This window comes from Eumetopias jubatus, unplaced genomic scaffold (assembly GCF_037043125.1).
Source record: "Eumetopias jubatus isolate StellerSeaLion01/CBP00866 unplaced genomic scaffold, mEumJub1_p1.0 scaffold_13, whole genome shotgun sequence".
Taxonomy (NCBI): domain Eukaryota; kingdom Metazoa; phylum Chordata; class Mammalia; order Carnivora; family Otariidae; genus Eumetopias; species Eumetopias jubatus.
The window spans coordinates 29332806-29358764 of NW_028274819.1; the positions used below are offsets into that span (position 1 = coordinate 29332806).

Genomic DNA, 25959 nt, shown 5'->3' on the forward strand with positions numbered 1-25959 from the left:
GAAATCTTACCAAAGAAGGAACAATTTGAGATCTGTATATATGTGGATCTTTTACAGATATAATAAAAGATTTATAGTAGAGACACATCATAGACTTCCAGGACAAAATAGTAAGACTGACATAGAAATGTTAAGAAGAAAATCTGTGTTATAAAATTAGCTCAGGTTCCAGAATGTGGTAGATAGCCTCAACAGTAAGTGAGGACAAAGTGAGGTTATTTTTTATGATAAAGGATAATTTCCTAAAACATTGGTTTAGGAATCCACATGGTATTCCTACACCCATCCATAGAGACTAAAGATAAGCCAATAAATAAAAGTGACCTTAGTATTAAACTAAATTCAGTATCATTTGGGAAAAACAAAGTCCAAGAAAACTGCCATTCAGCTTATCAAATTTTATAAAAAACAGTTGTAACAAAATCTAGATTTTAAAATAAATTATAGAGCACCTGGGTGGCTCAGATGGTTAAATGTCTGCCTTCGGCTCAGGTCATGATCCCAGGGTCCTGGGATGGAGTCCCACATCAGGCTCCCTGTTTAGTGCAGAGCCTGCCTTTCCCTCTCCCTCTGCCATTCCCTCTGCTTGTGCTCTCTGGCTCTGTCTATCTCTCTGTCAAATAAATAAATAAAATCTTAAATAAAATAAAATAAAATAAATTATAATGTAAATTTTATGTAATTATTATTATAAGAAGCACAGGGAGGACAGGATGTAAAGCCTCAAGTCCAGGCAGGCAGAATTTTGGAGCTGAGTTCCCTGCATAAACTCAGGAGACATGAAAGATAGATGCACCTATCCATGAAAAATGGAATAAGAAAATATAGACCACCAGCCCAAGGAAGCAGCAATAAATGGGTATGATGTGTTCTAAGGTTCTTGCCTTGTCTGGAAAGTAATTACTTAGTAATTTAAATTAATCTTTAACAAGACTAAGATTCATATTGTAATAGCTAGTGTTTCCATAAAAAGTAAGTTTAAACAATGTAGGGTATTCAACCTAATAGAAATGAAAATGAAATAATAAAAAAGATGTTATTTAATCTGAGAGAAAACAAGAAAGGAATGAAAAGGAACATCGAATACATAGGAAAAATAGAAAACAAATTGTAAGATTATAGGCCAAATTCTCAATTAAAAGACAAAAACTATCTTAGCGAATGAGATAATTATGTGAATGTAGAGTACAATTCTCAGAAGGTGAAAACTTTGGGGGGAAGATAGCTATGTGAAGATATATATAAATCTGGAGGTGGAAGGAAGTTCACTTTAATAAATCTGAATGTCATGGGATTTCTAAGAAATTTTTGCAGAGGAGTCAAAAGGATCTTTCAAAGAAAAAAGGTGAGGAGAATAAGAGAAAGAAAGACAAAGAGACTACAATTATGGTGACTTAAATACAGTCTACATATTAGAGTTCTATTAGCTAAAGAGCGCTACTGGTTCACTACTCCTAGTGTAGAGCTACCTCCTTTGCCCACCTCTCCAATCACAAGATACAGTGTCTCTGCTTATCTTGGTATAGGAGACAGGCCATGCAATTCCCCTGCCAAGTATGTTTTCCTCTTTTGGCAAGCATCTGAGAGTCCATCTTACTCGAAGCCCTATTCATCTTATTATCCTGCTCTCCTGTCCATAGTTTTTGGGCCACTGACGGGTACTTTCCCATCCACAGGCTTGCCAGTGGCTTATGAGATTGCCTAGCTTAAGAATTCTATCCAACAGGGTATCTCAAAGTGGGTAGTGATGCAGTTAAACTTTTGGGGGCATTGAATGTAAGTCATAGAGAGTCTTCAGAAAGTAGTGTGGTACAGAAATGGGGAGACACAGAGAGGAATTAGCAGAACCCATGAGGAGTGAGAAGAACAGAGGTAGGTTAGGCAATAATGATGTAAGAAGAGGAAGCAGTTAGGCATAGAAGGATAGATGAGCTTGCAGAGTCAAAAAATGTGGCCCTCTACTAGAGTTGTGGGTTTTGTTGTTGTTTTGTAATTTTTTTTTAAGTAAGCTTGATGCCCAACATGGGGCTTGAACTCACGACCTGGGGATCAAGAGCCACAGAGCCAGACAGGGGTCCTTGTTTTTTAGTTTTTTAAGTTGAGTGTAGTTAACACATAATGTTATGTTAGTTTCAGGTGTACAACATAGTGATTGGATAAGTTTATATATTATGTTATGCTCATATATGTTATATATATAAGTTTATATATTATGTTATGCTCACCGCAAGTATAGCTACCATCTGTTCCCAGACAATGCTATTACGATAATAATCACTTCTATGGGAGTTGTTTTTAAGTCACTAGTATATTCTGAAGAGCAGTGAATGGTCTTCTCTTTGTGCCCTGCTGGAGTGGTCTTATTTTCTTTTCTAAGTTTCTGTGTATACTGTAACAAGCTCAGTCCCCTGAAACCCAAGTGTATTTGATCTGAACGGTCCTAACACCCTCATTTCCAGCATTAATTTAACAAACCATGTGTATGGGTTTAATTCCCTTTGTAGGACAAGTTAGCTTTGCCAAACAGTTCTGTGATTATCTTCTCACACCCAGACTAGGCAACACATCAACTGTTATAAGAAAGAAGAGTTTAATAGTGTGTAAGAACTAGTGCAAACCTGTCATCACATTGATAAAACAAATCAAAACTGAAGACTACAGATGGTGGGCCAAAAGTGACATTTTCACATGAAAAACTACCCTTTCTTCCCCTTTTTGATATACATTACTAGAGAAAAACCAATAATAAATAAATATGGTAAAATCATATAATTTAGCTTAATTCTTTTAACCATTTACCAGGTAAATCTCATATAATGTATTGTCCTAAGGCTACCAGAATCATGTGGGGTTGGGAGGGGGAAGGATGCGAGTTTCACTAAAGGATACCAATCCTCTTACCAGAAGACAGGGGGAAGATATGCCAGCAGACAAAAACAGGAAATAACTTTTACATGACTAGATTGAGGAAGGCAAGATATAAGTAAAATTACTTGATAAAATCTGTAAAGATCATATAGCAACCTGAAAAATGGTTATAAGACAGTATTTAGGTAAAAAAGTCAAGATACTGAATTAAAAGTGTGACAGATGATGCAGGGTCATTGAGCAAAATGGTCAAGAAAGAATTCTTGAGGCATTTTACAGTACAAAAAATGTTTTTATTAGCACACTGGGACAGGACCCGTGGGCAGAAAGAGCTGCACTGTGATTGTGAGAAGTGACTGATTATATAGGGTTTTCTATCCCATGGAGGTGAAGGTGACGGTTGGGCTCCAGGACATTGAATCTATAGGTTCTTGGAGGTCTGGCTGTTATTAAGATTGTGTTTTTCTTGTTAATCATTAAGACAGTTACAAATTAATAGTGGAGTTTCCTGTCCTGCATGACTGCGATCATTATCAGTTGACAATTTGTTTCTCCCTACCTTTGTTCTTACAGTGCCTGAGGAATGTTACACATATCCCACCCTAAGGGGAATGGGGCTTGTGGGGTGTCAGCTCCAGTTTTACCCTCAGCTTGCCTTTTGCCCTCTCATCAATACAGCTGAAACTTTGAAATTTGGGAAAAATAAAAACCTTTCACTTTCTGGTGGAATGATAATGGATTATTATATAAAATCATGAGGATATTTATAAAAATACTTGACAATAAACAAAATGCATTCATTAAAAAAGAAAGACACAGGACACCTGGCTGGCTCAGTCAGAAGAGCATGTGACTCTTGATGTCAGGGCTCTGAGTTCAAGCTCCACACTGGGTGTAGAGATTACTTTAAAAAAAAAATAAAATCGGGGCACCTGAGTGGCTCAGTGGGTTAAGCGGTTAAGTGTCTGCCTTCAGCTCATGATCTTAGGGTCAGTCTGCTTCTCTCTCTGCCCCTCCCCCCACTCGTGCTCCCTCTCTCTCTCAAATAAATAAAATCTTTAAAAAGTTTTTAAAAATAAATAAATAAAATCTTAAAAAAAAGACACCAAATCTGCTTTATGTAGAGAATTCCTTTTCTTTATATGAGAATTTGCTTTCCAAGTGACTTTTTAAATTTTATTTTATTTTTAAAATATTTTATTTATTTATTTGACAGAAAGAGACACAGCGAGAGAGAGAACACAAGCAGGGGGAGTGGGAGAGGGAGAAGCAGGCTTCCCGCCGAGCAGGGAGCCCGATGCAGGGGCTCAATCCCAGGACCCTGGGATCATGACCTGAGCCGAAGGCAGCTGCTCAACCAACTGAGCCACCCAGTTTCCCCTTCAAGTGACTCTTCATGGGCGCTGGGAACTGTTTGAGATCTGCAGATCTCTCCTCCTGCCTGTTTGCGGCTCTTCCCCTAACTTGAAGAGCCCGGTGACCATTTGCAGTTCCACAGCTGGTGCTGCAGAAACGCTGCCGCTGAGACCTGACTGCTGCCACCTGCCGCCACCACCGTTGCTGTCAAAATCTGAGGTAGCTCAGGTGGTCTGAAGGGAGGTCTCGCCTCTGCCAGAGTTCAAGTCCAATGATAATCCAAAAGGCTCTTTGCCAAAGTTCTGAGCCTGGGTAGATCCTCAGAGCGGAGGGAAGACCATAGAGCTATGGTCAATTCAGGACAGACTTGGATAGAAACATGTGAAAACAACAAATACAACTGCTTGGATCCCAGTGTTTTAGCTTTATTGATCCACTGTGTCAACTCTCATCCACACACCCACACCAATTTTCCCTGTAGCATGTGACTGCCTTCCATTCTTTCAGAAGAAGTAATCAACCATTTTATAAATTTGTGAACATAGAGAGGACAGGCCAGGAGAAATAATTATGACTGTAATGATATTGGTGGATTAGAAAAAATTGGGGGAGAGGCTGTCTGTGGCAAGCTTTCCACACTAAACATATGCTGTTTTATAATTGCACGGGTGGGTGGGGTTATATTACATTATGTATAAGTACTATTGAGGAACTAGCAAATTGGACAGAAGCAGATTTGGTTTGTATAAAAATACAAATACATGGAATACTGAAATAATACATGGAAGCTTACTATCCTCTATGCCTAATCATCACACAGCTCAATATTCTTAAATATGTTAAAGCTTGTTTCATTTTATCATACCAGCAAGTTCTCTATATATTCCATCTTCCTAAGTTGGTATTTACATAGATTTACATATTGTCACAGGTCATATGGTCCCCTGTTCAAACATAGTTCATCTAAATGCTACTCCTCTAGCTTAACTACCAGGTAGGGTGATCAACCGTCCCAGTTTATCTGAGACTGAGGGACTGAGGGACTGAGGGAGTTCCTGGGGTATGTGACTTTCATTGCCAAAGCCTGGGCAGACCTGAGCAAACCAGGATGAGTTGGTCACCCTAATCCCAGCCTGCTATGAAGCCTTTATCAACTTTATTCCAGATAATGTAAGTTTGCCTTCAAGGAATTTGTTTTGCATTTATAGTTAATACATACCCATAGTTCTAAGTGACTTACTTAACATATATTCTGTCTTTATTAGGGGATAGTTTGCAAGTTTCTTGAGGGTAGAAGCCACATATCTTTAGCTTTTATATTTCCTAATACTGAGCAGAGTGCTAGTTTTTAATAACTGAATCTAAGAATTTAAAAATTTTACTTGCATTGTTTCAAGCAGTACACAAGCTTTCTTCTTTAATAGAGTAAAGCAATTCAATTTAATGGTTATGAATGTGGGCTTTATTTTAGTACAGGCTTAGGTTCAGTTTCCCACCCTGTGAGCTTACTGATTTTGTGAGCTTTGGCAAGTTAACTGTCTCTCTGAACCACAACTTCTTTTTTTTATAATTTATATCTTTTTTTTTAAAGATTTTATTTATTTATTTGACAGAGAGAGACACAGTGAGAGAGGGAATACAAGCAGAGGGAGTGGGAGAGGGAGAAGCAGGCTTCCCGCTGAGCGGGGAGCCCGATGTGGGGCTCGATGCGGGGCTCGATCCCAGGACCTGGAATCATGACCTGAGCTGAAGGCAGACGCTTAACGACTGAGCCATCCAGGCACCCCTGAACCACAACTTCTTAAATCTGTAAAATGGGGATACAAATAGTACCCACTTCCCACGGATGTTATAAGGATTAAATACAATATCGGCCAAGTGTGTAGTATTTTGTCTAGTACATAGCACACAACCAGTTATGGGGTAGTTGTTAATAAGTAATTACAAATCAGTTCACTGTATTCTTCTGTGGATTGTTTCTTTCAGAGAGTTTATGTCATCCCAGGCAAAAGCAGTTATTAAAACTACTGAAGATTATTTGCAGTTTGGCCCCAACAGACTTTTGCATTCAGCGGCAGTATCAGAAGGGTCAGGACTTCAAGATTGCTCCACACATCAAACAGCATCAGATCATAGCCATGATGAAATATCAGACCCATATAGCTACAAATCAAACAGTAAAAACAATTCTTGTTTTTTATCAGCATCCAAGAGAAACAGACCTGTCAGTGCTCCAGTGGGTCAACTGAGGTAATCAAAGCTGTTCTCTGTTCTTTTAACCGACTGCTGAAGCTTTTTCCTTTGAGCAGAGTTTATAATGATTCAATTGACTATTTCAGACATTAAAATGTAACACATCTCTAGGGTTTTGTTCCTGTTTTTGTTTTGTTTATTTTTTCTTTGAAAACACCTGAGTAGAATGTTGCTAATTACACTTGTGGAAAACATGAGATACACTTCAGTGTGGATAATATCAAACTCAGAAAAAAATACTTGAAGGAGAATCAGTCTAGGACTACAGAATATCTGTTTACCAGATATTTGTTTAAAATCGAAATGCATACTTATGATATTTAATCAATATTTTGTAATAAAATCAAAATGAAATGGACTTATAAAACCATTTTGTGTATATATTTTCACATCAAGATTGTTATCATAAACTGTTAACCTAAGAATTTATGGTTAGAAGAAAATGTTGGCAAAAGCAAAAATCAAACCAAGAAACTGATACTCCCATTATTTTCATATGTTTGATAAGGTGGGTATATTGTGATTTTAATTTACCTAAAGTTTTTATTTCCAAATGTTTACTTTGCTTCTGTGGCATTAAGAGTTACAGGGTTAGTTAGAGAACTCTGAAAAAAAAATACAACATGCTATTCATTTGTCGTGTACTTTTGCTGAGAAAATAATAAGAATTGAAACTGATTTTGAATGAAGACAAAACTTAGAAATCTTCCCTTTCTACCCCCAAACAAATTTGAGATGAAAGCAGTTACAACTAACTTTAGAATAAGAAACTTAAGCGTAAGAAACTATTTGAATTTAAAATCTTTTTAAAAAATCAAAGAACTTTGGTAAACATGAAAACTTAAGGGAAGATCTTAGCCATTTACTATTTCATGATGTTAGGACTATGTTATTGTTTTTGGTTTTCTAACAGAACACAGCATGTATACATCCGATTTTTTAAATGAGGGTTGTGGTGTTTTATAAGTTAATTGATAAAAATCATTTATTCTCAGATAGGTGTTTTACATGAACAGTTTTAGCAAACTTATCCTGTGTTAAATTTTTAAAAATATTTAAGTGGGTATGGACAATCTTAGCCTATAAAAAGTTTTTTTGAGGAATACTTGGGAACAATCATTAGGGCTTATATCTATAAAAAATGTCTATTTAAATGTTTTTACTAATTAACATGCACCAATTTTGTGGGGTTTTTTTTCCTTCAGAGTTGCAGAGTTCTCTTCTTTAAAATTTCAGCCAGCCCAGAATTGGCATAGATTGTCTCAAAGACACAAACTTCATCCCAGAGTGATTACAGTAACAGCTTACAAAAATGGATCTAGAACAGTCTTTGCCAAAGTTACAGTACCAACCATCACCTTGGTAAATAGTGTTCAAAAGTTTTCAGTGCTGTATTTCTTCCCTTACTCTTTTTATAATTTAAGAAATGAAAAAGATGATATTTATTGTGTTAAAATTTTCTTCTTAGTAATGAATCTGTAAAATGCTTCTATATACATAGATCTCACAGGTATTTTATTCCTTTCTTTTTTTTATCAATATATAAGTGGTACATTGAATTAAACAGAATAGCTTTATATCTTGTGGAGTTGTTAAACAGACAGAACAAGGACTAAAATTAGATGATCATTAGATAGTCTCAGTGCTGTGACTTACCTTTTATTTTATATTTTCAACTGCTAGAAAATATATTGGTGGAGTTACTTGTGTTACTTAACTTGGCCAGTGACTCAATGGGTGTCTGTTTTCATTGTTAGCACCTTTTGTTTCATGGCAATGTGTTGCTTTCTTTGTCCTAAATCACTTTCTCTTACCTCTTGCCTGCTTTCTTCTAGTTGCTGGAGGAGTGCACAGAAAAGCTGAATCTGAACATGGCCGCACGACGAGTGTTCTTGGCAAACGGCACTGAAGCCCTCAAACCTGAAGATATACCCCATGAAGCTGACGTTTATGTTTCAACAGGAGAGCCCTTTTTAGATCCATTCAAAAAAATTAAAGGTAAAAAAGAAAAAAAATATATACCCTACCCCCACCCCCAGTAAATTGCTTAAGGGGTGCAATTAAAAAATGATTTTCATCCTGTCTTTTTTGCATGGTTTAACAAAACTAATGTTTACGCATTTACAGCTCAGTAAGAGGATAATGTGCTTAATGAAAGAAAAATCCACTGACAGCCACGTTTATTGCCCTTCATTAGCATTGGTGCTTAATTTAATATAGATCTGACTAGACATTAGGGAGCCTGCAGGAGGTTAAATGGTGAAAATATAATAAATTAAATCCGAGATTATTGAATTTACTGTTTAGTTTCTGTGACACCCAACAGACATAATTCATTAGATTTATTCTCTCAGAAAATAGTTCAAAGTTTCAAGTAGCATTTATTCATTTACACTCTTGGTCTTTTTTTCAGAGAGCATTAACATAACTATGAAAATGTGGTCAGAATGAACATATAACTCTAATATACATGCGATTTTCCTAACAAAATTTTTCATAAAGTAAATGCTGCAGCTTGACTTTTTAAACCTTGAAATGTGTGTGTGTGTGTGTGTATAATTTATATTTATATGTATACATAATAATATATACACAAAATATAAATGTGTATTTTAGACATATTTGCTGGTGAGGTCTTTTTTTTAAAAAAGTCCATTGTTTCTAACATTTCAGAAATGTGATTTTCTAAAATAAAACAAACATTTTTCTTTCTTCAGTGGGAAAGAATGCATTTTAAGAAAGAAATAAAAGTACTGTCGAAGAATATTCTTACAAACATGTCATACCATAGTCTGTTATCAAGTGCTATAAATGGTAATCACATTTAAATGACATAAGAACTTTGGCATGCAAATTCAGTGTATCTAACTGCTGTATTCCCCTATACTTTTACTACCTTATTAGAAGTATTTTTTTTCCTGCAACTGCTACAAAGCTGGTGAACCAAGGACAAGTCTAGGCAGTAATTGTGTAAGTGGAAGAAAAGTAATTCTGGAGTTCATTACAGATGAAGTGATGAAAATTCTTCCTCTATTAATGTTATTATATAAGATGATACTAGGATTTCTCTCTCTTTCAAAATACCTGATCATCAGGAAATAATTTCTTGAATTCAGTAGAAAGTTCAAGGTAATTTGGTTCAAGGTAAAGAAACTTGTTGCTACAATACTCACTAAAAATTACCTATGTGGGAGTATAGACCCATATATTTTTCAAATCTTGATTCAACTTTAAACTATGGTTGCTTTTATTTTGTATTCATTGAATCATTTGTATAAATCATCTTCTATAAAAGCATGTGTCTTTGTGCGTAAATGTTTCTATGACCATTTTATATTTAAATGTATATGTAATGAATGCTTCCTTAAGATCCTTGATTATTTTTTATTAGTAAGAAATACTTGCCATTCATATGATAATGGTATTGTAAAAGAGATGTATAAAAATTTATAGTTAACTTAGAAATTTTTCTGTACATATATGCCTAAAATAACAGTGTGACACACATGACTAGCTTGGTGGATGATTTTTAAATATACAAACTAATTTCTTCCTACTTTTTGTTTTCTCTTTTATCCTTTTTAAAGCCAAGTCCAGAACAAAAAACTTCTCTGCTTTGTCTGCTTATCTTTGGCTGTGTTTCACTATGACATGCACTGCTGTTCTTTTAGCACCAAAATGTTGGCACACACTCCTGAAAATTTCACACCATCTCTTGCTGGATCAGCAAGCTTAACCCACCAAAATCTGGTGTTGTGCAATGGTTTTTGACTGATAATCAATCTTTATGCTGCTCGACAGTTGTTGCTGGGACACGGAGTAGAGCAGGTGGCAGATGTGCCTTGTCTTTTGAGAAAAGAAATTGTAGGTGAGCTTGGACACAGACTAGCATATCACATGTCCATTAAAAAGACCTAGGATAAGTATAATGGGAAAAAGCCACTTGTCTAACTTAAGCTTATAGATAAGTCTGTAGGTCTAAAGACTGATATTTGGTTTCTTCCAGAACCTTAAGAATATAAATGTAAATAAATATTATCTATACATAGTATAGTCTTTAACTTGAATTAAATATTTTGAGAGAAGTGTGGGGAAGATTTCATATATATATCCCACATATTCACATGTACTTTTTCAAATCAGGTTAAAATTACCTTTCTTGCATGTGTTTTAGAGATAATCAATAATTTACTATGGTGTACCATAAAAATAAGACACATATGAATAGCTTCGAAGGTGGTAGATAAATTTAGAGTAAGGAGGCATTCTAAAGGTAAATAAGGTGAAAGCTGCTGACAAAATTGGGTATTACTATTGTATCTTTCTACATGAACATGAATATTTTACATGCAATTAAGCAACAGGCATTAGGGTCAGTAATTAGTCATTACTTTAATATAAAGATTTTCATTCATTCAGCAAACATTCATTGAGAGCCTACTATGTGCCAGGTACTAGGCCAGTTCAGAGAGAGATGAAAAAAGGGGCTTATAGTCTGACTTCTTTTTTATCAAAAAACTCTGATGTTAAATTCAGTTTAATTCAGTTTGATCTAAATGTAAACCAGTACGTATTTTGTTAAGTATCTACTATTTAGGCAGTCCTGACTTACGGATAGAAGTCCTGGTCTTTAAGGAGCTTAAACTGAGTAAATAAGTTATAAATCCTTAAAACTGAGAACCCTATTCAACAACGTAAATCAAATGGGTCCTCCAAGGGAAAAATTATGTTATTTCTGCTACAGGATGGCCAAATATGTCTGTGTATATTTTGGCAATTATATTTCCATACTTCATTGTTTTCTTATTCTTTGCAAAAGCAGTGTAGATAGTGAAAATTGCCTCAGACTATTCCCAGACTTACTAGGGTAGAAAAAGACCTAAGGAATATTTCTGATTTTTAACTACTTTACTACCCCTTTTGAGTACCACTGTTGACAGTCAGTGCCACTGGATTTAATAGAAAGCCAGAGAGCTATTCATCACATACCTCGAAACACAAAGCTTTCTTATAGAGGTCAAGCCAAGGTCAAGACTGACATGAAGCATTCCCTGTTGAAATGCAGTATTAGAATAATTCTTATATTTTGAAGTTAAATGCCAAAGCAGAAGATTATGTATGGGGAAAATAGAATCTTTTTTATAAAGACTGTTGATGAAGATCAACTGTCTGATTAGGTCATATAATTCTGGCATTTGAAGATTCTGAAATCTATTAATGATTCTGTTAGAATTGTGAAGATGTAGTTAATGAATTGTTTGAAGAGGCATTTTAAAAGCTTTCAGATCCTTGGGCATGCACTTTAGGTTTTATTCACCATTTCCTGAATCTTCTTTAATGGTGGCACAGTGAAAATTCTTACATCTGATTCATGGGGTTTATAAGAGATTAGCTTCTTTATAACTGCTAGAAGCTGTAGGCAGTGCCAACCTAGCATAAGAAATGCCCGGCAATTGCTTAAATGTCTTAAAGAAAATGAGAGAAAAAAACTGTTTGGACCTAACTCATTAGATCCAAATTCCATTGTATGGAGTTCTGATTGTTTAAAAATTTTTTTAGTTTTATATTTTCATTCTTTTCTGTATATTCTATTCTACTGTTTGACTTTTAGAGCTGTCATTTACAGTGATTCATTTCAGTCCTGCGTTTTGTTAACCAGAAGTGAAACTGAGTACTATGAATAAGATTTTACATCTTTAATATACTGTATTGCAAAGATGTAATCACAGAAAAAAAATCCATAAAAAGTGTTCTTGATACTACACCTAAGATCTAAATTTAAACCTAGAGATTTTCTGCTAACTGCCATGTGATCTACAAAATGAAATAATTTGCTGTGACAGCTTGTGATTGACAAGAATATGTGTGAGCACATTTAAAATAGGCCATCTCTTCATGTAGAAGTAAATGTCAGTGAAATGATGGATTCTCATCATTTTAATTATTGATGATTTGGAAATATTTCAATTCTACGACACACAAGACACATTCTAAATAGCAGCCTAACACTTTTTCTCCTATCTGCGTCAATAATGAAATGTTCTGTCATATTTTGTTTTTCAAAAAATGCATTAGTTTAATGAACCTGGATTCATGCATTATGTTTTGTTCCATTATGTGTCTCCTGAATTTGTTGATTTTTAAATGGTTGTGTTAAAAGCACAAGTTTCAAGAAATAACCCACTACCCACCTCAAATCACACCTTGCTATTCTTGCTGCTAGATCTCAAGACAATGCTATAATTCTGACTATACCAAGGACTACTTTAGTCTGCTAAAGCTAATATTGGGCTTTGTGATGATCACCTATGGGGAGAGCATTACTTAATTTGAGCAACTACTACAGGAGTTAGGGTGGGATTTCCCAAATTCCTTGTTATCATATTGTTTGAATAGTATTTGTATTAGGCAAGATTATTTGTCAGTCCATTTTAAATCTCCCACTTAGCTGCATATATATTAAAAAACAAGAATATGACATTAGATAGAGGATAAAAACTCACTTTCTTCTGAGATAGCATGTGATTCTTTCGATGGGGGGTGGGGGGGAAGGCAGAGGGAAAGGGAGAGAGAGAATCCCAAGCAGGCTCGATGTTCAGCATGGAGCCCAATGCAGGGCTCAGTCGCACAACCCTGAGGTCATGACCTGAGCCAAAATCAAGAGTTGGGTGCTTAACTGACTGAGCCATTCAGGCGTCCCAGCACATGATTCTTTTATCTATTTTTACAAGTGAGGATAAAACTTAGGCATATATTTTATTTATTTCCCTATCCCAAATGTTTAAAACCTGTAAATGAGTATGTAGATTATCTTTACTATATAAACAGATGTAGATTTAAAGAATGTTGCAAGAGATGGACCCTCCAAAAACTGTCTTTAGCTAATAGGGAAATCAAGAGCATGTATATGGCAGCATCTCTTTATACTGTAAATTACCAAATCATTGAGAATCATCTAAATCCCTGACATATTCATGAATAGCTGAATTGCATATATATATATATATATATAAAGGCTACCCTTGGTTGGTGAAGGGGCCTGCAAACCTGTAACTGTCCTGATAGTTTGAACACTTTCTGCATGTCATGCCTGCATTCTGTGCTTTAAGTGTATTATATTTTCTACTCAGAATCCTAAGTTAGTGCTACAACTCCATAATCTCTTACATGCAATTTTGAAATCCAAAATTGCAGAAGATAAAAAAATTTTTCATAACTCATTTGGTAACAGAACCTTATTTAGTATAACTAATCAATTATTTTATTGAAAAATACTATGTTTGATGATGGGCTACTACCCTAAACCTTGCTGGATGCATTACTTAATATATGATCTATGCACTATTAGGATATATGCACTGTATTAGCACTTTTGATTCCATAAGTTCTATTTATGGAATTACACCTGAACTTAGGGAGTTTGGATAAGGTCTTTCTGTCATAGCTGCAGAGAAATCAGATAAATTTTAATTCTCATAGAGTATTAACTCAGAAGGGTTATAAATACTGTCTTTATCACCTTGAGTTGTTTGCTACATGGGTAAAAGTGAACAGAGAGAATATCTCCCTGGCTAGAGCTGAGAGAGTGTGTGGGAGGTAAAAAAAATGTAGTTCTCCATCTAAGGAGGCAGAGGAATAGTTAAAGAAAGACCATTCATTCATTTAATCATAATATTTATTGAGTCCCTATAGTGTGTCAGGCATTGCTCCAATCTTAAGGTTATGACATGAACAAGAGAGAGATCTCATGGAGCTTAGTGAGGTAGAAGGAGCAAAGACAATAAATATATAAAGAAGTAAATAAGGTATTTATCGACAGTGGTGTTATAAAGGAAATCAAAAGGGTGGTATTATAAGAACAAATAATGTCATGGAAACAAAAGGAGATAATTTGTCAAATGAAACAGGCATTTGTAGTAAACTCTAAATCAAATCTTTTAGTAGGTACTCTTTCAAGGGTTTCCTAAATTTTAGATCATCAGTTTTTGAAGCTTTCAGACATCTATTAGGAAAGACTTGAGAAATGCATTATTATTTAGTGGCAAGAACACTATACTTGAAGTCAGATGATCTTGCAAGATTCTAGTTCCTTTTATATGACCTTAAATAGATTTGTCTGTGCTTCAATGACCTGTAAAATTGAGGTAATAATATCTTAAAGGATTATTGGATATTGTCTTTGTTTCTACAAAAAGATAAATTATTTGGAAATTAAATGTCTATAAATGTCTAGTCTGAACAGAACACTGAGAATAGCATTTCTTAAACATAACTAAGATTCTAATTGCTATTAAAATCCCAAGGCTAGTCATCAGAACCTTGTGTGTACTCCTCTCTCCCCAGAATAGCTAGCTAGGTTCAGGAAAACAACAACAAAAACATTTATCTCTGCTTTCTTCATTACTGCCAGGGAAGCAAGCTACAGTGTGAGCCTGGGCAAGTCACTTAACCTCTCTAAGCCTCAGTTTTCTTATTCATAAGTTGAACCCAATAGTAGACTCCTCACAGAGTTATGAGGAGTACATAAAATGATCAATGTAAAAGCCTACCATATATAATAGGTATCAAAAACATTGTATTTCCACGTAATCTTTATTTTCCTTCTTTTGCTCTATCTCGTTAGGCACGTTTACCAGCTTTTCAAGCAGGTTGTCACAAGTCCCTGATTTTACTACCAAAGGTATTTGCTAGGTCTGAGATCTTAAAATGCACACAGCCTAATTAAAATCCCTGCCGAGCACTGGTATACATAGTATGATATGGGAATCTGAGTTAGAGCCTTTGAACTCTTACAATATTGTGCTTTTTGCCTTGAGAATTTGTTCAGCGTGTAAGTCAAACTCAAGTCCTTTTTTAAAAGGAGCCCCAAGTGGCCTTGCTCTGTTCTGTTCCAAGAGTCATATTTTAAAATATGTTTATGACCCAAGGCTAGCCTTCACTTTAAGCTGCCATAACTTATTTCAAGAAAGTTCATAGAAAAGTTCAGGGAAAGGGTGACAACATTTTGATTGGCACAATAGATGGGATGTTTGTAATTTTAATCAAATTTAAATTGAAGACATACTTCAAATGATATGTCAGACTAGTGTTACTGAGTTAAAATCTAATGACAACCACTGTCATTATTAGTTAAATATAGCCATCATGCCTATAGCAATACATGATGACACTTAAGAACATGCAGAAACAACGCAAGTATTTAGAGAAAAGGGAGGGACTAGAAACTCAGTTGAACACAGGAATGTGACCTGGATTATTCTATTTACCAAACATAGAAGCAATTGTATTTTGAACAGATGATATAATTGAGTATAGCAGTATGTTTTCTTACTGTCAGAGCATTTATATTTTATAAACTTATCTTGCACCCATGAAATGATGTGCTTGTTCATATTTAATGTCATTATCTATACCTACTTGACAATCAGAGCATTAAACTATTTTCAAGTTTATTGCCCAACTACAAGAGAATGAATTTTTAAAAATAAAATTTTTAATAAGCTCATGGATTTGAAGTTGCAAATGTGCTGCTTTTATTTTGGTGACAGAAAGAAGTATTCTTTTGCCTGGCACATGCAAAATGGAAAATTACAATGTGGGAGCTCCCAGATTTATTTAATTTTATGACAGGCATTGGCTTTTTTGAAGTAGACTGAGAAAATGTAATGATATTATAGATAGACCTTCTAACATAGAAGCAGGCTAGAAAGTGCTTTATTTTTTTAATGATTTAGTTATAAACAAAACTGTGAAAATAAAATAAGATGTGGATTCTTCAAAATAAAATATAACCTATGGTTGGAGCATAACATTTTCTGAGTGCTGCAGAAGAGTAAATGTATGAATAATCAAGGGGACTTGGCAATTCCCGAGCATCTGGGGTATGGCGCTTTGGGGAAGTATTTTCCAAGGTTATACTGAACCTTAGAACTTTACTGGAGTGCAACCTCCACTGCTGTCCTGGTGGTCTCTTAACTTATTAGTGCCTGAGGAGAGGAAGACAGAAACAGGTCTGACTGTGACTGCTTTGGAACCCACCAGGTGTGGCTAGCAAATTTAAAGGAGAAGGTGAGATAAGACTAGGACCCCTTCTTTGGCAGTTGGGTGCATAGGGACTGAGGCTTGCTTGTACTGTCAACAAGGTAGAGATTCAAGAACTCTCCAAAGGGGAACTCCAAGGATCCTGCTATTGAGATCATATACAGATAGGCATTATATTATGTCCTACTCTCTGGGGAACCTCCCGCTAATAAGGATAAGCTCCCATTGCATTCTCAATGTCCTCTTTGGTAATCATCAGATTTGTAATTACCAGTCAAATAAGTGTCTGTTGTTCCCTCTAGACCAAGTTAGCTTAGAGCAGAAACCTTGGCTTCCTTATTCACCATCATTTTCTGGTACAGGGTCTGGCACTTAATAGATGCTCAGTAAATGCTGTTCAGTGGATGAATGAAGGACCAAATGAAATAGGTATCATGGTGAACCATCCATATTTCAAGGAGATGGCTGCCAGGAGGGGTGGAAATAGACCTCATCAGAGCAGCAGGCTCAGCTGTAAACAGTAAGTGGATGTTTAGGAAGAGTATATTAAAAATCCCCTACCCCAAATTCATATGTAGATTTGTGAATGTTCCTGTTTGGCAGGGGGCCAGAATAAGCCAGCCCAAGAATAATTACATGGCAGAGAGGCTAATGGTTATGCTAATGCTTGTCTGAGACCAGACAATGGTCAGAAGTGAAGTGCTGGGATAAAAGATTCTCCCAGGAACCTGTAGATCTGAGATTTTCAGCCCTCCTACATCCTCTCAGGAATGCCCATTCTTGCCCATTATCTCCCCTCAATCATTCTTTTGGTGGTAGTGATGGTGGGGGGTGCTCTCTTCTTTCATTTAATACTTCTCTTTGTATTTCTCATAGTACCTTGCATACAGTGCTTGTTAACTATTACTGAAAGTAAGGAAGAAAGGAGGTGGTGTGACCTCTGTGAAGGTTCAGGGCCACTGCCCACTGTTGTGCACAGCTGAAGGACTGTGGAGCTAGACTCACTTTTTTCCAGTTCCACCATGGGAGTTAGGGGCAGAGGCTGTTTTGTTTTTTTTTTTAAGATTTTATTTATTTATTTGACAGAGAGAGACACAGCGAGAGAGGGAACACAAGCAAGGGGAGTGGGAGAGGGAGAAGCAGGCTTCCCACTGAGCACGGAGCCTGATGTGGGGCTCAATCCCAGGACCCTGGGATCAAGACCTGAGCCGAAGGCAGACGCTTAACGACTGAGCCACCCAGGTGCCCACAGAGGCTGTTTTTTAATTCTTACAAAGGTACCAGATAGCCTTAGCCCTGGGAGGGATCCCAGGGTTTTGAGATGAGGAAGTTAGCAAAAGAAAAGTATAGAAAGCATTTGCTGGCTATGGCTAATATGTTTTCTGAGAAGCACAAAGTGGGTTTATTTTTTTTTAAGATTTTATTTATTTATTTATTTGACAGGGGGTGGGGGGAGTACAAGCAGGCAGAGCAGCAGGCAGAGCGGCAGGCAGAGGGAGAGGGAGAAGCAGGCTCCCTGCCGAGCAGGGAGCCCGATGTGGGGCTCTACCCTGGACCCTGGGATCATGACCTACTGAGCCACACAGGCAGCCCAACAAAGTGGGTTTAGATGGCATTAAGTTTTTTGTTTCAATACTGGGCCTCGTTCCCTGCCCCACTTACCCAGCTGTCCCCTTACCATTTGATTACTTCTCTTTCTACCCATTTCCAGCCTTGCATAATCCTCTTCCTCACCAGGACTAAAACCTAGTCAGGTCTTTGCTGAGCATCTTCAGGTTCTCCATGCTGGAATGATAAGGGTCAAGGTGATAGATCAGTCATATTTAAGTTCATACTGGGGGGATGTAGAGAATAAAAATGGTAGGTATATCTATACACAGGCAATAAATTTATTTTATATAACTGGTATGTTATATAAAGTGACATAAAATTAAATTTTATCAATTGAACATTTAAATGCCCAGGAAGAATTAACATCTAGGAATTATACTATGTGCAGTAAACTTATATATACCCTGGAGCAAAGTAATAATAAATATAGACTTGATTCCTACCTTCTATGAGGTTAAGTATGGACGCAGAAATAGGATCTATGTTTATAAATGTTTACATAATTCCAGATCACTTATGCTCTTTCCTTAATATGTAATATAGGACCTGAAATGTGGTATGTTCTCAAACATTACTGAATGAATGAATATATGGGTAAGTGGTATAGACCACATGTGCTCTAAGGATTCAGAGAGGTGACAGATCCTTGTAGCTGGAGCACTAAAGGAAGATCTTAAACTGGATCTTGAGGAGGACTTGAGTCTGAGTATGTGAAGAATGCACTTAAAAACGCCCTTGGTACACTCAAAGGATAATGAACAGATTAGCATAGGTAAAAAAGTGTTTTAAACTAGGATAAGATAAAGACATGTAAGTTTGGATGGTGTCAGATTGTCAGTAAACTCTTCTGTTAAACATAAATTTGAGGGAATGGGTCTTTTTCACATTCCTTGCACAGGGTCTGACACATAGGATGGATTCAATAAGTATTTGCTGACTACCTGACAGACTGGGTGATTGACTAATGGAAACTTCAAAAGTTAGTTCCAAGAACTTTCTCTTTAGGCAATGATAAAATTGATGTTTTAGGAAAATTCAGCTATAATTGGAGTATAGGATGTCAGATATGATGGAGGAAAATAAAATACAATTAGGAAGCTCTTTTAGATGATAGGAGACTGAGAGGGAAACGGACAAGTGGTTTTGGCTGGAAATGGAAAGGAATAATGCTTTTACAAAAAAAGAGAAAAAAAGGAGTTACTGCAAAGAAAGATAGGGAAGAGTTAAGTTGCTTTACTTTGACTCTGTCTCAGATCAGTTTCCCTAGAAGCAGAGCCTGAGATGGGGATTTTTCTACAAGGGACTTAGTGAGGGAAGCAACAGAATAGAAGGAGAGGTTCAACCATGCCCTGTGTTCAGCTGAAGTCTAGCCTCAATTTGGAGTGGGGAGCATACCACAGAGTTGCCCCTCCTGAAGGCCAGGAGACTGGCCATTATGTCCCCCAGTCAGTCAGTCATTGGCTGTGGGCTGGGACCCCTAGGTAGGAAGAGACCATCACCTCATAGGCATTTCCTGGCTAGGTGGCTGGTTCCTTTCAGCTGAGGGCAGTTCTCAGGAGAAGGATGCAGTTGTGAGGTGTTAAGAGACCAATACTCACAGCCCCTGGAGTTTGGGTGCACTAGCCTGATAAAAGGAATTTGGTGGGGGAGACTACCAGTGTCATCTCCCTATTATAGTTGTTCTTCATACAGTGCCCTGCTGAGAACCTTCCAGTAGCTTCCCTTTACATCCAGAGTAAGATCCAAACCCTTTATCCTGGTCTGTACAATCTGGCCTCTTTCTGCCTCTGTGGCTTTTACATTCTTGTTCTATCTAAACTTGTTCTTTCTCAAACATGCCAAACTAATTCTCATCTCAGAGACTTTGTGCTTGATTTTTATTCTGCCTGGAATGCTCTTTCCCCCCAGATTTTCATGACTGACTTCTCATTGTGCAAGCCTCTCTACTCACATGTCACCTCTTCAGAGAGAATGTCCACTGTCTTTCTCCAATAGGCTGTAGTCTGCACAAGTTACTCTGTCCTGTTCATAACTATCACTCTGGGTGCATTGATGAATGGACACCCAAAAAGTGAATGGAAAGAAATGATTAGGAGGCAAGGGTTCAAGATCTCCCTGAGATAATGGACTACTGTGAAAGAAGTAGAAACACTGATAAAAATAAGAAATGTGAAGAGTATGTCCAATTTGTGTGGAAAGAAGTGAAATTTTGTTTGAGATAACAGCATAAAACATATGGAAGAGTCAAATAGTGTAGGGGTGCCTGGCTGGCTCAGTCAGTGGAACATGCAACTCTTAATCTCCAGGTTGTGTGTTTGGGCCCCACATTGGGTATAGAGATTACTTGAGTAAATAAAATCTTTTTTTTTTTAAGGAGTACAGTTTTGGGGCACCTGGGTGGTTCAGTTGTTAAGCGTCTGCCTTTGGCTTGGGTCATGAGCCCAGGGTCCTGGAATTGAGCCCCGCATCGGGCTCCTTGCTCTGCGGGACGCCTGCTTCTCCCTCCCCTACTCCTCCTGCTTGTGTTCCCTCTCTTGCTGTGTTTCTCTCTGTCAAATAAATAAGTAAAATCTTTTTTTTTTAAAAAAGGAGTACAGTTTCTAGAACTAAATTCATATCCTGGTGCAACCACTTGCCAGCTGCAAGATCTTACTCAAGTTATTTAACTTCTCTGTGCCTCAGTTTCTTCACCTGTAAATGAAGATAATGGTATTTTCTACCTCATAAGCTTGTGGAGAGGACTTCATAAGTTATTATCTATAAATCATATAAAACAGTGTCCAGCTAATAGCATTATTTTAGTTGAATTTTAGGAGTCTGCATAGAGAAGAGAGAAAGCAGGCTGAGACTCATGTAAGATGAGTGATGAACCTACGGGACAAAATTTAAGGAGGCGCTTACTGAGGGTTTCTTACTGGTTACTGCACTTGCACAACTGAGTGTGCTCCTTTCAGTTTTGCATTGTTGACCCTTCACTTGTCTCACCCTAATCCTGACCCTGGTCTCAGTCAGCAAAGGGGAAAACCCTTTATTGGTAAGATTCTCTAAATCTGGGCACCTGTAACGCCTCCTCCCTGTGGCCTTGGTGGGAGCAGTTTCTTTTTTTATTTAAGATTTTAATTTTAAGTAATCTCTACACCCAACATGGGGATCAAACTCACAACCCTGAGTTCAAGAGTCTAATGCTCTACCGACTGAGCCAGCCAGGCACCCCAATGTGGGAGTGGTTTCTTGCTGTTGCCAGTTTCTGGGTTGCCTCACCGTCCTTTGATTGCTTCTCCATCTTTTCCATTACTTACATAACCAATTCCCTGTAGTCAGTCCCCTCTGCTCAAATACTCTGAGTAGTGGATTCTGTTTCTCTGGTTGGACCCTGACTGATATAACAATTAATATACTCTAATGCTTCATAATAAGCATAGAATTTCTGGGATGTGGGGGAAGAAGCTAATATTTATGGAGTACCTTCAATGCGTTAGGTACTTTGACATATAAAATATTTAATCTTCATCAGGTAGTGAAGTGGTGCCCACTGGATACTTTATAGGAAAGAAATTGGAGAATTATCACTCATCTAGGGTCACTAAATAACAGAGCTGTTATTCAAACCTAGTTTGAAGGTTTATACTTTTTTCACTATGCAAAACATCTGTGTATGTGTGTGTCCAGATTGTAGATAAACTATCAAATATATAAATTTATTTTTTTCCCAGTGAGAGATTTTTTTTTAATTTTCAGATAGATACTATTAGTCTTTCCAACCACCTCCCCACTTTCTCCCCCCCTTTCTTTATTTATTTATTATGGTAAATTCACATAACATAAAATTAATCATTTCTAAGTGAACAATTCAGTGGCTTTCAGTATATTCACAGTGTTGTGCAACTATTACTTATATCTAGTTTCAAAACATTTCCATCATTCCAAAATAAAACTTATTAAATTTTTCCCCATTCCACCCTCTTCCCACCCCTGCAACCATTAGCCTGAATTTTGTTTCTATGGATTTACCTGTTCTGAATATTTCATATTAGTGGAATTACACAGTATGTTGCCTTTTATGTCTGGCTTCTTTCACTTAGCATAACGGTTTGAGGTTCATCCACATTGTAGCATGTATCAGTATCAGTACTTCATTCTCTCCTTGCTGAATAATATTCCATTGTATGTATGTACTATATTTTGTTTATCCATTCATCCATTGGTGGGTATTTGGCTTACACCTCTTGGCTATTGTGAATAGTGCTGCTATGAACATGCATGTACGTGTATTTATTTGAGTGCCTGTTTTCTATTATTTTGGGCATGTATGAACTCATTAATGTCTAGCTCATTTTTCTAATTCTAATCCCTAGAATTTTAGATTACAAAATGACAAAATACAGGAATTTCTGTAAAAATATTTTTTCTCTTCTTAAAGACTTACTCATATCTATGATCTAGTTTTAGTTTATTCTGCAAGTTTTGCTCATATTGCTACCTATTGTATATGTATGTGTGCATGTATATGTGTGATGTGTGTATGTACACAAGAGAGAAAGACAGTGTTTTTGTTTTTTTAACATTTAATGTAACCATTCTGGGACTCAAAGTTCCCAGAACTATTTGCTTGTGTTTCATATCGATACTTGCAGATTTTATGTAAAGTACCATTTCTAGGTTAAAGAGGCCATGCATCTTTCAAAGTAAGTGCTAATAGAGAAGGGTTATTTAGAAATTTTGGCATACAAATGCAGGTATTTTCAATTGTATGCAAATAAAATTTTATTTCTCTCATTAGGACAAATATAGAGCAGGTGAGGGAGGGATCATTGTAATTGTAAAATCACATTTTGTAATTTATGTGAAAAGAAAATATAATCTAAAATAGATTGAATGCACAAATAAAAAAAATAACCCAGGTGTAAATTATTTATTTATGAAGTGAAACCTTTGAAAAGAGAGGAATGCTGATAGCAACCTTACTATGCAACATACTTCACTTCCGTTTCTTACCCTTACATTTTCAAAGTCATACATAGTAATTTAGTTTCACTCCCATTAATATGAGTGGGAGTTTTGAAACTTAAATTCCTGCACACATCTTTGAAAATGTATAGGTCAAAGTAAACTGTTCATACAGAGCTGGTTTTCAGTTTTAGTGAAATGTTACGAATCTCTTACCAAAGATGTCCTAGAAGGCACTTTCATTCTAGTCACAGGAGAAGAATTATGTATAAGGTTACTATTTGGAGGTCATCATCTTTAAAACAACATGGATAATAAATCATATTAAGGAGGAAAAAAAGCATTTTCCCAACCCAAAAGAACGCAAAATTTCAGGACCCATATTGTTTTATAGTGAGCAAAGGACCTTGGACCCTTTCAATGGACCCTTTTAGCCCCGTGCATCTGATCAGTGATAGAGGCATGCTAAGGTGAATTTTAATTAGGACTAAATTGTGGTATTACTCTTTCATACCCTGAACATCTGTTCCCTTCAGAAATGATGATTTATGCAGGCTATCAGAGCAGACAGCTTGCTACAGCTTATGTCACGGTAAGTGGGAAGCTCGTGGTAGCATTTCAGAAAACCAGCATCTAAATGGAGACTGGCCAGTGATTATGATATAGGTAAGGGGGGGAGGGGAAATATGATGTGTCCATTTCTAGTTTTGAAGCCAAATATTGACTTGACTTTAAAAAAAAATTCTCTTCTAGACCATCTGTTGTTAATGAAGAAAGTAACTTGGACAATGAATGGACTGATGCTTCCTACTGATGTTAAAAGACAGAAAACCAAGCCTGTTCTTTCTGTTAGAATGAAGGAACTTACTGAGAAGACCTCAGTCCGAATTCTGTTCTTTAAGAATGGCATGGGGCAAGATGGGCATGAGATTACAGTGGGAAAGGAAACAATGGAAAAGGTAATGTATGAAATATTAAAGTATAAATTAAATTTCAAAGTTTTCATAGGTTTTGAAATGTGTTGTTTTTTTTCTTTTAAATATCAGTGTCAACAAATAAACTGAAATATTAAGAAGGTATTATAAAGAATGCAAAACTTCAGCTGTTTAGAAGCATGCATAGTGTACTAACAACATAAATTACCTTAGTAAAGCAACAAGATTTCTTTGGCTAACATATAGTTGGCCATTTACCTAGTTAAAAGTTGTGCTTACACTTAGAGAACATTCTAGTTGGTTATAATATTTTATAAAATTTTTAGATTGAAACCAATCTAATCTAGCTTCAAATCTAAAATCTGATTCTTTTCATTTTATTTTTATTTTTTTAAAGATTTTATTCACTTGACAGAGAAAGACACAGTGAGAGAGGGAACACAGCAGGGGGAGTGGGAGAGGGAGAAGCAGGCTTCCTGCTGAGCAGGGAGCCCGATGCTGGGCTCAAACCCAGGACCCTGGGATCATGACCTGAGCCGAAGGCAGATGCTTAACGACTGAACCACCCAGGCGCCCCTGGTTCTTTTCATTTTAAAATAATAAGACCTAGTTGTGCCTGGGTGGTTTAGTTAAGCATCTGCCCTGGGCTCAGGTCATGATCTCAGGGGATCCAGGGATGGAGCAGGGGATCCAGCCCCTGCTCAGTGGAGAGCCTGCTTCCCCCTCTCTCTCTGGCCCTCCCTGCCACTTACGTACTTTCTCTCTCTCTCTCTCTCTCAAATAAATAAAATCTTAAAAAATAATAATAATAAAAATAGTAAGACCTGGAAGACCCCTGCTTCTGGAATAAAAATAGTAAGACCTGGAATAACCCCTGCTTATTTAAGTCCAAAATAACTAAGATTTGTTTTAAAAGTATCCATATGCATTTTTAAAAGCAAATCTAGACGGGTCTAAGAAAAATCATGTAACAATCAAGCAAACTTTAAGAAACAAATTTTGTCATATAAATGCATGTTTTTTAGGAGGTGCATATATTTCCCAGATCATCTTTGGTCTGACAGAAATATGGAGGAACTAATGGGAGTTTGAAGGAACAACTTTTTTTTTAAGGATAAGGGCTTTTCAACCAATCTTAAAGCAGCCTAATAATAACAACTAAAATTTATTAAATACATATTAGAGAGACAGTGAAACATAACCAAACTGTCTAGGTTTTAATCCGGGCTTTGTTATTGAATCTATGAGACTTTGGACACTTTACCTTCTCCCAGCCTCCATTTTGTCATCTAAAAATGGGAATAACAATAGTGCCTACCTAACAGAAATGATATGAAAATTCAATATGATATTATGCATGGAGAGCCAGCACCAAGAAAGTTCCCAATAAATATATGCTATTCTTATCTTTAGGACTTATAAATATACATCTAATAGAAATTATTTCTTTTACTAAAGGGAGAGACTTATTATGAAATCAAGACAGGTATCAATCATTTTTTTATGCCAGAGTATTTTTAAAATGACTGTTGCTTGAAACAGGTGAATAGTTGACTAGATACTGGAAATTGTTCTTATTGAAATATTTATTTCTTCATCTTCTTATTTTTGTGGTTATTTTATAACCACAACTGGGTGTTTACCTGGAATCTAGGAAACCAAGTTTTATTTCCTTCTTATCTTCAGATTTCCTTCTTATCTTCAGATTTGGATTATGAGTAAAACAAGGGATATTATACACCAGAGTAAATTGCTAAGGCAAGTTGTAACATCTTCCCTGGAGATTTTGAAAAGTAGAGAAGATGGACATATCTCTTGGATTGTTAAAATGCAGTCATTTTTGGAGATAGAAGCTAGATTAGATAACCTCTTGAGTTCACTTCAGTTCAATCTTTGTAATTCTATGCCTTGGTGGTAAAATGGGGGTAATAGTCACAAATATTACATG

The 25959-nt window shown here is 36.4% G+C and overlaps 1 protein-coding gene across 1 annotated transcript in view; it reads left to right on the forward strand.

Moving 5' to 3' along the window:
* DCDC1 (doublecortin domain containing 1) overlaps window positions 1-25959 on the forward strand; it is a 431249-nt gene that overhangs the window by 9029 nt on the left and 396261 nt on the right. Inside the window, exons 2-5 of the mRNA XM_028087718.2 lie at window positions 6211-6474; window positions 7683-7839; window positions 8313-8475; window positions 23830-24035. Of these exons, the coding sequence (XP_027943519.2) occupies window positions 6211-6474; window positions 7683-7839; window positions 8313-8475; window positions 23830-24035 (790 nt within the window). The remainder of the gene's footprint in view (window positions 1-6210; window positions 6475-7682; window positions 7840-8312; window positions 8476-23829; window positions 24036-25959) is intronic.